The sequence below is a fragment of the Perna viridis genome, chromosome 11, assembly GCF_037379345.1.
Source record: "Perna viridis isolate PV_CMFRI_1.1 ecotype Kerala chromosome 11, ASM3737934v1, whole genome shotgun sequence".
In the NCBI taxonomy this organism is placed as follows: Eukaryota; Metazoa; Mollusca; class Bivalvia; order Mytilida; family Mytilidae; genus Perna; species Perna viridis.
Genome location: NC_142455.1, coordinates 35824298 through 35836369, shown reverse-complemented (window position 1 = coordinate 35836369; position 12072 = coordinate 35824298). Strand labels below are relative to the sequence as shown.

The window sequence follows — 12072 nt, the reverse complement described above, 5'->3', positions numbered from 1 at the left end:
TACATGGTTTAACCTTTCCATATCTCACTGAATGTAGTCCTTAACTTGTTGTGTTAGCTCACGGTAAAATAGCAGTATTGTTGTTTCTTAAAGAGTATAGTAAGAATTGTCTTTTATAGTTATTAACTCTTGTAAGTATGTAGGAGTCTTTTTGTTGATTGTCTTATTAGATTTCTAATGCCATAAAACGCATCCTTCTGAATCTTAGTGAAGGTAATTTTTCAGGTAGAATTTCATAGGAACTGTCTGAGCCGCTGTAGATGAACCTTTAATGGCGCTCTTTCTTGTATTTTCTGTAATTTCTTTGTGTTACCTTCACCACAAAAATGTCAAACTAAAGGCATGAAAGGGCAATAGTTCAAATTCTACAATATAAATGAATAATACATTGTAAGGTTTCCTAGTTTACTCAAACTATAGGAGAGTTCTTCGTGATGTCATCACTTACATGTGGTTTGGTTTTAGTTGGCAAACAATTCATTGAGTGGCATAGGGTATCAGCTTTAAAGCATCATAACTTTTCATTTTTAAAGATAATTGAACAATTTTTTTGGCTCCCAACATTGCAAATAAAATTCTTTTTATCCACGGAATTTTTAAATAAATTTTCAGTAATTAGACTATATGTACATAAGATTATAATTATAATTTTATACAAAAATAGAGGTTTACATATAAATATCACTACAAATTTATTTTTTTCAAGTAAAACATTTATAAATTCACATACATAATATGAATTATTTTATCTAAATGAAACATTTTACAGACCCAAAATTGGATATAAAATAACAAAGTTATAAAGTTTGAAAATTGGGATTCTAATCATGAAATTGTCAATTGTTTATTTAGTTGTTTATTTGCCAACCAATTTGACACTTAATGATATGCAAATTAGTGAATATGACATCACTAATGAGATTGGCGAACTCTCCTATTCCTAATGCGAGAATAGTTTGAGACGCCTTTTTTATAGAGACTTGAAGGTTAATTTGAAATCAAAGGTAACACCCAGCAGTTTAACTTATTTCCTTGTAATATGAAACATTATGTTTTATCATGCATGAGTTTTTCTGCCAATTGAAATCGTCTGCAATTGATCAGGATATGCTTGCATATGATCATCAGTAAGCCATACTCTGTTCTTCAAGAGTTTCTACTACATCAATCACATCGTTGCTACCATATGATAAAGTATTATTATCAACATAATTGCACAAGTCTCCGTTTTTTCACAAGATCAAATATATCGATCATGATCATTAACGAAAATTTTAAACTTGGTACACCTTTGTATATATCTAGGAAGATACCGCATTTAGAACCTATTTTCACACACTGTTTTCTACCAATTAGATGGCTTTGTAACAAATTTATGAACAGACCTTAAATGACTGATCGAAAGATTATGCCTTACCAAATTTATAACACTTCAACCATAAAAATTTCTGATCTAGGGTAAGTACAATGCCATAGAACATCATCATTGCTTGTTCCTTTATCATGTATTGTATGGTTATGTAGAACTTTAAACTTACTGTCCACCGAAGAACAATCTATGGATTGAAAATGCACATGTTTTTATTTTCAATATGTTCATTTCTAGAATACATTTATTATTAATTCACAAAAGTTTTCATGAACCCTTTCTTCTTGTGATTGGGACATTGAGAAAAAAATGTTCTTTTATGTGAAGATAACTCGTATTTTAAAAAACTTTTAATGACTAACTTCTAATTCTAATTTTGCATGATTCATACAAAAACGTTTACTTAATTTCTCGGAGAAGAAAGCCAATATGAATATATCGGAGTGATCCTTTTCCCTTTTGCAGTTTACAAGCACCATAAATTATTGAATGCTTGCTTTTATCCATATAAATGCCTATCGGAATTACTCTTACTGGTTGAATGTGGTAGTGGAAATGTCCAAGTAGTTCCGATTGTAAATTAAACTAGAAGGTCAAGGTTAAGGTCTACGATTAATGGCAACCTTACGAAAGTTCTCTCGACAAGGGAATTCTCTTTGTCGATTTCTTAGACAATTTCATAGAGAAAGTAGTCGAGAAAGGTAAAGAAATGAAGAGAAATATGTTATAAGAACAACTTTTTACCTTTTTGCGAATCATTACGTTACTTTTGTCACACTAAAACTCATCTTGCATTGACGTTATGACGTTTTGACAAAAATAAACAAAATTAAGGTGGGAATTTAAAATAAGGTTCTAGTATTCAGATACTCTAACACACAAATCTTTCATTTCTTGCTGATTAAACAACATTTTCTCTGAAATTGACCTGGCTATGGATTTAGAACATATCTACACTTCAAATAGCTAAAATATGGATAGGAAATATCTGGTAAAAAATAAAAAGTAAAATCCTCCCACACACTCCATTTTTTTGTGAAGGTTGGATGCGAATTTACCATTTAAGTTTACCTGGCCTTAGCTAATCATTAATATGGGGTAGGCATTGCCTAAATCAGCGAGCATTGTGAGCTTTACCATACACGTACCATCTGTGTGAGTATCGTAAAAATGATAAAGGACAGTACAAAGGGGTTGGGGTCGACCCAAATGAAAATGTTTGCTTCACAAATGCAATATTTTAGTTTATTTCTGAGCAGCAAGCCAAATCAATATTTTTATTAGAAGATCTGCCTAAAATCAGTGGGTGAGTTTTTTTTTTCAATAAATTAATATTTATAACTTGAGAATTTTTTCCCCCAAAATTCAAACCCCATAACCCTTTTTCCCTCGCTCTCAAAATGGTTGATAACTTTATAGCACTTCACAATACTTTACATATTCTATCCCTGAAGGGCATCTCTAGCAACATCCTTTTCAGTTTCGGCCTGTCAGATCAATCTGTACAGAGATTGGAAATATTACAGTTCTCCACGGATGGTGGGAATATTTTACACATATCATGTGACGTAAACAAAATTTAGACAACAGCTGCAAATTCCAAACAAGAAAATGATTGCCTTTCCTGTCTTAGAAAAGCTATGCTTTGATTTGGATAATATAATTGAATTTTTCAAAGGCGGGTTAGGTTCTTGACAACAGCTACAGTTGAACAGCGAAGATACACGTACGTACATCCATGTGTTTCCCGAACTCTTTAAAAACATCCTATTCACTTCTTTTAATTAGTAAAAAAAATAGAGAAAGACTCGAAAACTATCAGAAAAGATCAATTTATTTTTACTAAAACCTAATCTTGACCTATGTACTTTTATTTGTTTGGTTTAAGGAAGCAATGAATTTTCTCTGTTAGGACAGTTACTTTTTGTTACTTCCGGGACAGGACTTCTTTTTCGTTAGTATATTGGGGAACCTTAAGGGAAATTTAGATCATACATGTAACAACCGTAGAGCTCACACCGCTTCGTGGTGCTCGCTATTACGGTGTCATTCAAAAAATAACATCATAATCCATTTGAATGATTTTTTTGTTTGCAACTTAAATTCTTTATATTTTTATGAGTGAGATGTGTAAAGAATCTGTCATTCAAATTATAGAGAAAATTGAAGAAAAAATAATCACGCAGACCATTGAGGTAAGATTCATATACTAACAATACGGTATTAGAAAAGTTATGCCTGTTCAGGCGCGTAGCTGAGGCCAATTTGAAGTGTAAGCAAAATTACAGCAGGGGGTCTGGGGGCCCAGCAGGTCCAGGGGGCAAAGGTCACACAACTGACTCCAAATTTCTCATGCATGTATGGATTTCAACCATTTGTTAAACAGACATATGTGATATGTGATCTCATCGTTAACAGATTCAGCCATCCATCCCAAACTACACCTTTCAGTTTGATATTTTAAGGAGTTTTTTTTCTTTTCCAGACGCATTGTATTAGCCAGCTCCTCTTGCTTCAGAGTTCACAACCATGATGATATTTGTATGGTCCAGAACAGGACTCTTTTTCAGATGCCCAAAATTCCTGGTCCTTTTCCCAATACAAACAGGAGAAAAGATTATTCTGAGCGGAGACTACTAGGGCAAGTTTGCTAAGAAATTTATATGTACATATTAAAAAAATTACAGAACAGAACAGGTTTTTCAATAAGAAAAGATTCAGATGAACAAAACTAGAAGCTACCAAGAGGTATATATATATATTTGGGCTACACAGAAGCAAATCATTTGATCCCCAGAAGGAAAAAACTAGGTAGGCATCTATAGTAATTATCAGATGATATCCCTGACTTACATATATGTATCAACAGTGTAACATTTATAAGAAATTGTAATGAATTGTTAAGTTATGACACAGTAGCATATTTTAAGGAAGACAAGTGCCAGTAATATTTTGGGCTTTCAGTCTGGATATGAATACTAAATGTCTGAATTCATATTTATTATAACTGACTTTGAAGCTTCTACCAAGGTTGAATAGTTTAGTAAACACTTATGAGAATTTTTTTGTTATTCACTTACAAATATTTATATTCTTTTACATATGTACCAGTACATTTTATATTTACTTATTTAATAAAGATTATTTTAGATCTACATTTTCAGACATAAAATTTTGCCTTCCCCATAAGATTTGAAAGTATAGTATACTAGCACTGATTTGAAAATTCATTTATATAACTGTATGTTCATTATAACTATTAACTGAAATCATTTATCAGAAAGCTGCTTGGCAGGTCATTAAAATAAATTTCTGCATTGCTCAGTGTTACTATGTATATTGGCGTATTGGCCTACATATATTTGAGAGAGTAATCAAGGGAACCAAGGTTATAGCGGTAATCAAAAGAATGTAATTCAGGGACAAAGACCAGACATGGAAAACAGACATACACAAGAAAGAACATGAGTAACTAAAATCATACATACAAAGTAACAAAAGCAAATGAGCAACTGGGACTTCACTAAAAACTAGGAGCATGGACCAGGTGCACCAGTAGGGTAAGCGTCTTCTGCTTTTCTAGAAACACCCACCAAGAATTCTAGTGCGATACAAAAAGTTTTGGCAAGCTCTGGCATAACGTACGAGTTGTGATATGAACACTCCATATGCAGGTGCTGAAAGGATGTTGCCATAGATGAAAGGAAAGTTGACAATTCTGAATGAAAAGACATCATGTTTGTCGTAAAGTTTGGTCAATAGTTTCTCTTTACCATTGAGAACTGTTAGATATGTAATGCTTTATTTGAGTATGGCTTGCATCAAAGCTCTTTAGACCACAGCCATTGTAAAAAAAGTGATAAACACATGACCAGCATGTCATGCAACTCATAGGCTGTGTCTATTAAAAATATGAATAAACTAGTCCTATTTAATAATTAGAATATAAATAAAGCACAGAAACTCCATTTTATCATTTTTTACCATGGGCTGGCCATTTTATCATTTTTTACCATGGGCTGGCCATTTATGTCATTTTTTACCATGGGCTGGCCATTTATGTCATTTTTTACCATGGGCTGGCCATTTATGTCATTTTTTACCATGGGCCATTTATGTCATTTTCAATTCCTTGCTATAGCTTGGGGTAAAACAATACAATATAAATTGCCATCCAGTGGTAAAACAATGATAAAATGCTGTTTCAGCGATTTATTTCTTAATTAATTGCTTCATTATTGCATTATAACTGTAGGAAGTCCTTATTATAAAAAAAATTGTTTTCTTATATATAGGTATTCAATGGAACAGATGTATGAAATTGTTGCAGATGTTGAGAAATACACTGAATTTGTTCCTTGGTGTAAAAAATCACAGGTTTATAGCAGGAAACCAGGAAGTTTTAAATGTAAATTAGAGGTTGGATTCCCTCCTTTGTCAGAGAGATACACTTCTTGTGTTACCATAGCCCAACCTAATTTGGTTCGAGTAAGAATTCTTTTGTAAAATTTTGTCTTCTGTTATTGGAACATCATACTTGCATGGGTATTTTCACAATTTTTTCAAATTTAACAAGAATGGATATTGTGAATATGTCAAAGGGACAACAACCTCACAGGGATGAAAATGGCAGCTCAAGGCCACCCATGGGTCTTCAATAAATGATGAAGAAACCCTCGCACAACATTTTTTATATATACACAAATTTTTGATAATTTTAATGAAAATGTCATTTTTACTGTTTTTTGGGATTAATGACACTTTGAACACATGTATTCAGGAATTTTCTGCTTGTTTTCATTTCCTTTAGTTGGTGATAGATTTAATGGTGTTTTTTTGTGCACCAACATAGTAACAGTGTTACAAAAATTTTTGTACAAGTTTAGCCACTGAGAAGTAACATAAAAAATGATTTATTCAATACACTGGAAAATGAGGACCTGGGAATGATAATAAAATTAAATTACAAAACAAAGTGCCATTCTTCTGTCTGTCCGTCCTTAAAATTCTTGTTAACTCTCATAAATCAACAGTGAATATACATCAACATATTTGGACCAAATTTGGCATATACTAATTTTTTTTAATATCTAGAACCTTATCAATTTCCAAGGTGACAGTGAAAACTTTTTAACGAGGCATAAATGTCATCAATTGACTATGTCTGCATGTAATTACACACAACTCTTTCTAAGAATCAAACATGCATGTCGAAAACCTACTGATCTACATTGTAACAATATACTTTCTGTCAATAAAGTTTTCACTGAAATGCATTTTTGATCTCTACATCACTAGTTCTGTCGGAAAATTGCTCATTATAATAGAATGTTATAAAATTGATGTTTTTGACAGAGTTATGTGCCCTTGAAATGTTCATTTGCAATGCATTTCAATGTAATTATAACTCATTTTACTAAATTGAAGCAGAAAATCTTGTCTTTATTCCTTGATCCTGATGTTTCAAATAGTCATATTACCTTGTCAAGGTATTGAGTTATTACATACCATGTTTTATCCACTGCCTGATTGTTACAATTATTTGTAATATTTTACAGTCTGAATGCACTGATGGTAAACTATTCAACCATTTGTTAACAACATGGCAGTTCAGTCCTGGTTTATCAGAAAATCCAAATACATGTGTACTGGATTTCTCTGTGAGTATATTTTCTATCACTTATCATAATGTGTCCCAACATTCCTAAAAAGGAGTCCTTTGTCCTTCTCATACTTACCTTTGACTTTCATTAGAATTAAAACAGCAAGGTTAGTCATTTAAATGTCTTAATTTAAATATCTGAAGACTCCTGTATTTGGTTTTTCTCTCATTGGAAAGCTATTTGTCATTTGTAAGAAAGTGTATTTACTTCTTGGTGAGACATATTATTTTTTACCTACTGTATTTGTACTAATTTTTGCAGGTACTTAAATTTGCGGAAATTGTAGTTTTTGCATAAAGAATGATGGTTGAAATACTCTTTTGCTTGTACCAATTTTTGTGGATAGTGCATGACAGCATGAAAAAAAAAGTATTGTGGGAAAATAAGTACAATTACAGTCTCTGTCATTAAGCTGTGCTTGTGTATTTGTCAGTAAGCTGTGCTTGTGTATTTGTCAGTAAGTTGTGCTTGTGTATTTGTCAGTAAGTTGTGCTTGTTTACTGATTGTATTGAAATGAATCTTCAAACAGTTGTTCAGTACAATCCACAGTAGTACATATATATTTTAGATGTACTCAGTGATGTGCATGAAAACTTAAACAAGAGAACTTCATCTTCATTTGTTAATCTTAATTTTCTTTGCAGGTATCTTTTGAGTTCAGACATGCCATACACTCTCAGCTAGCAACTGTTTTCTTTGACAAAGTTGTGGTTGAAATGGTCAACTCATTCTTGAAGCGAGCACAGGAGCAATATGGAGCACCATCTATACGAAAGCAAAAACCTAAAATATTATTGTACAACAGTTGATGTTAGCTTTGTTTTAATTCATTTGTTTTGTTAAACACTAAATGTGAAGGCAGGTTAGGAAGCAGCTATTTGATTTCTAGGGGGATAGGATCAAATTTTGTATCCTTGATTTTTTTTCCGTATAATTTCTGACTTGACTTTTTATTTTGTACTCTAGCCTGTTCTGGATTTACCTAATTGTTCATCCTGGATTGTTTTTAAGCATACATCATTGCCTTACCTTTTTATTTGGAATTTGATCCTAGCTCGCCCCTAGAAATCAATTTGCTGCTTCTGAATATGCCTAATCGGCTACCTTAGCCAATATTTTTAAGAAAAATTTAATTTTTAATTTTCAAATAAAATAAAACAGATGTAGATAAAGTGATCACTTCTAAGCTATATTAGGTTACATATGTTATTCAGGCTAATTAAGACATGATTTTACTAAGATATTTTAATTGTTTTAGTAGTATTGTGTCCTACTTTCTTTTTTTTTAAACTTCAAGATAAATTTTAACCATATTTCAACACAAGTCTGATAATATTCTGAATTATTATTCACCTTAACTGTCATAGTTACAGGAATTAATACTGAAGTCTTAGCTTAGTCAGAATTTTAAACTCTTTTTGTTCTCATTAAAACTTGATATATTTTTATTGAAGTTAATGTCCAGCATAAGAACAATCTGAGACATACAAAATAAAAGCAGTTTTGAAGTAAGTTGAAAGAGAAAATATCACATTCATGATTAGGCCTGGAAGGGAGAGATGTGATATTCTTTCGAGATGTTAAAACTGGCATTATTCTGTTTATCCAGGTGGTCACAGTTAATATGATGTGACATGTCAATATTTATTAGTATCACAGCGGTAGCCGGAGAAAGAAAATATTACATAGTAAGAACAATGGAAAAATGAAAAACAATGCTGATTTATAGATAGGTGTGTTTATAAAATGACAGAAAGTAACTTTAGTCCATCACTGACATCATTGGCTATCAGTAGTAGGTCAAATAATTTTATTATCCTTCTAAAGTTTATTTAATATGTTACCAACTGACACGTCATATGAGTAAATACCATGGATACGGTTGACTATTATTAGTTTTCAATAGTTTAATGCATTGATACCAACAGCACCTGTGTCTATAGCTTTGAGATAACTGGGTTTCATAAACAAAAATCTTCAGTTGAGAATGTGTTTTTCCTCAAATCTTCAGTTGAGAATGTGTTTTTCCTCAAATCTTCAATTTCAATTGATCTGATATTGGAAATTTGAGTTGAGGAAGGATTTGAGGAAAATCTCAATACGAGATGTTTTATGAAATTGTACCCTGGTAACAATAGAGATATTGGCTAAATTATGTTGACTTGAGCATAACAGTGATAATTATTGTGCATTAAGTGCTTTTTTTTTTAATTTGTATAAATGTACTTAAAAATCTCTGACAACTAAATGATTTAATTTTTGTAACAGAAGTTTAATGTGCCATTTTGTAACAATAGTTAGGGTCATTCCCCTACATTTCTTTATTTTCTTCTTATGGAGGTCATCAGTTATAGTGACTATGTTTTTTCATGTGACTTTTTATGTATTTTGTAAGTGTCATTGAGAATAAATAGCCCATTTATTATATTTTCTCATTTTCAATATAAAAAAATTATACCTCTCTAACTTTTTTTCACAATTTAATCCATCAAAGCCCAAACTGTTTGTCCTATTGCATGTTTATCATCCAATTGTTACTACAAAATTACAAATTTTATTGATGAAAATAAAGACTTAGAAAAGTGTTTGCATAATAGGTGCTTACTTTAATTACAACAGATACATGTATTTATGTATTTTAAATGCAATAGAGAAAGTGTGTGTCAATTCAAAACATGAAATTTTAAGTTTTGATTTTTTCTATGTTAAAATACATGTATCATTTATATGACAATGTTAGTATTATTTAAATCATCTGTAAAACTGTGATAAGATTTTCTTACATTTTATTGATTTTGTGAATATTTCAGATGGTATCCATCTCATATATGTATTAAACTAAATAACTCCTAAGATGCTGTGCATGATACTACACTACAAAATCCCATTAACACTGATACATGTACATGTATGCAACATCAGACTGCCTCCCTTAAAATTCCTATGTTTTCAGTTTGGCTAAATTTCATAAAATAACTTGACATTCAAAAGGAATTCCTCAAAAACCTCCATTTTTCATGTGAATTTCTAAATTTTCATGTTACTTCACTAGTCTTAGGAGGTTCGAAAATTATCCTTGCAGTTTTTGTTTCAATGACTGCTGATTTTGTAATGAAGAGTGTGCATCCTAATTGTCTATAAATGTTTACTTGGTCACAGGTAAACAGGTGTTCTGTCAGGAATTTACAAAAGACATGAAAGAAAGATACAAAATTTTCTCAGTGTTAGTTACTCTTATGTTGTAAAATTCCTAATTTTGGCACTAAATTAGCCCTAAAATTTTTGTTAGTCCGAAAATTAGCCCTTATTTTTGCATAAGGTGCTGGACAGCCTGTAACAGATGAAGATCTTTCTCTACAGTGATATTATTTGCCTTAAAAGGCTGTTTCCCGTGATAAAAAACTTTACAAATTCAAATAATTGCTAGAAATGATCTCTGAGGTAGACATTTTTTTCCCCAGTTGCTATCCCATGTCTTGGTTATTGTGTTTCTGTTGAAATTTAATCATTTATGACTTTGATTCTTTCTTCATTTTTTATTAAAACACTAGTCAGTACATATGAACATGTGCTGTACTTGGTAAAAAAATGACACATATTTTTACCATGAAATGAGGATGGAGGCAAATAATAACACTGGAATTGTATAGTACTTGTTGACTGTTTTCCAATATGTACAATATGCTTAATACTTAAGAGATGTCAACTTTTGATGCAGTGGATGTCTTTATTGCTTTCCTTTTTTAACTGAGCCTTTTGTTAGTTACTTCAGTGCAATTCTACTACATGTACTATGATTTTAATGGATTTGGAGATTTGTGAAAGAAAAGTATTAGAAGTTGAGTAACATGGAAATGCAGGTTTGGAGCCGTTGAACTCAAAACATTTCTATTCTGTGCCAAAAATTTTGACATCATGTTTTGCAGTAATCAGATTTCTGTAACCTTGTCGAAATGAGTTGGTTCTGTAGGCCTAACCATTTTCAACAGCTCTGAAATTTTTTAAAAGGTGTTACCTTTTAAGACAAAAGAAATATGTTAAGCATTAGAAGTCAATATTAATAATATTATTTGTTTTGTTATTTAATAAATAGTTTTTTGACCTCGATTTACAATTTAGTTATTTTTATACCCATACTCATAAAAGTGAGCTTTACATTTGTATTGCTATCACCATGTCAGTTCCTTTGACCTTTACACCTTTCAGCTTCTATTGGAGGGAATGCTTAGATATTTTGAGTATTTCTATTGCATGATAACTTGTACCATATTTCAGCTATAACCGACAGGCTTTACTCAAATCAACAAATTTAAAACTTATTGTCATGCGACAAACTAAAGAGAGTTGAAAAACTATGAAATTGATACCAACCTTCACATTAATATGAATAAAAACCAGATAGCAAAAAAGAAACCAAAAAAATGTGAGAAGAAAAATAAAAGACAAGCATAATAACATTTCATACAATCAAACTCAGTTTCTGCTATACAGATGACGTATTATCTTTAAACAATCCTAATTTCTACATCACATCTACCCAAAAGAACTTGAGATAAAAGATACTACAGACACTGTGAAGTCGGCCTCTTATCTTGACCTACACTTAGAAATTCAACTTTACGACAAACATGATGATTTTTCATTCAGAATTGTCAACTTTCCTTTCATCTGTGGCAACATCCCTTCAGCACCTGCATATGGAGTGTTCATATCAAAACTCGTACATTATGCCAGAGCTTGCCTAAACTACGCAGACTTTTTGTATCGTACTAGAACTCTAACAAATAGGCTTCTGGAACAGGGTTATGTTGCTACAAGATTGAAGTCATCACTACAGAAGTTCTATGGTCGTCATCATGAACTCGTGGATCGTTATGGTGTATCCATCTGCACCATGAAAACTGATTTATTCAACGGGTCAGTTTTCCTTTCCTCGTTTGTCTACCCCGGACTTGACTTTTTATGAGCAACTCGGCAGGTGTTTCTAGAAAAGCAGAGAACGCTTACCCTACCGGTGCACCTGGTCCATGGTTCCAGTT

The 12072-nt window shown here is 31.8% G+C and overlaps 1 protein-coding gene across 1 annotated transcript; it reads left to right on the top strand.

The window, feature by feature from the left end:
- The first annotated feature begins 1942 nt into the window (after positions 1-1942).
- On the top strand, positions 1943-11140 carry LOC148603911 (coenzyme Q-binding protein COQ10 homolog B, mitochondrial-like). The gene is made up of 5 exons (XM_088551593.1): positions 1943-2070; positions 3855-4010; positions 5665-5857; positions 6928-7029; positions 7678-11140. The coding sequence occupies exons 1-5, from the start codon at positions 1985-1987 to the stop codon at positions 7840-7842; spliced, it is 702 nt and encodes a 233-aa protein (XP_088407719.1). The 5' UTR covers positions 1943-1984; the 3' UTR covers positions 7843-11140.
- Positions 11141-12072: the final 932 nt, after the last annotated feature.

What these genes read in the sequence shown, in the direction of transcription:
- LOC148603911 (XM_088551593.1), top strand. Translation starts at nt 1,985, where the DNA reads ATGGCAACCTTACGAAAGTTCTCTCGACAAGGGAATTCTCTTTGTCGA. An exon ending in AGAGAAAGTAGTCGAGAAAG is followed by an intron (nt 2,071 to 3,854) that starts GTAAAGAAATGA and finishes TTTCTTTTCCAG; the next exon opens with ACGCATTGTATTAGCCAGCT. An exon ending in TCTGAGCGGAGACTACTAGG is followed by an intron (nt 4,011 to 5,664) that starts GCAAGTTTGCTA and finishes TCTTATATATAG; the next exon opens with GTATTCAATGGAACAGATGT.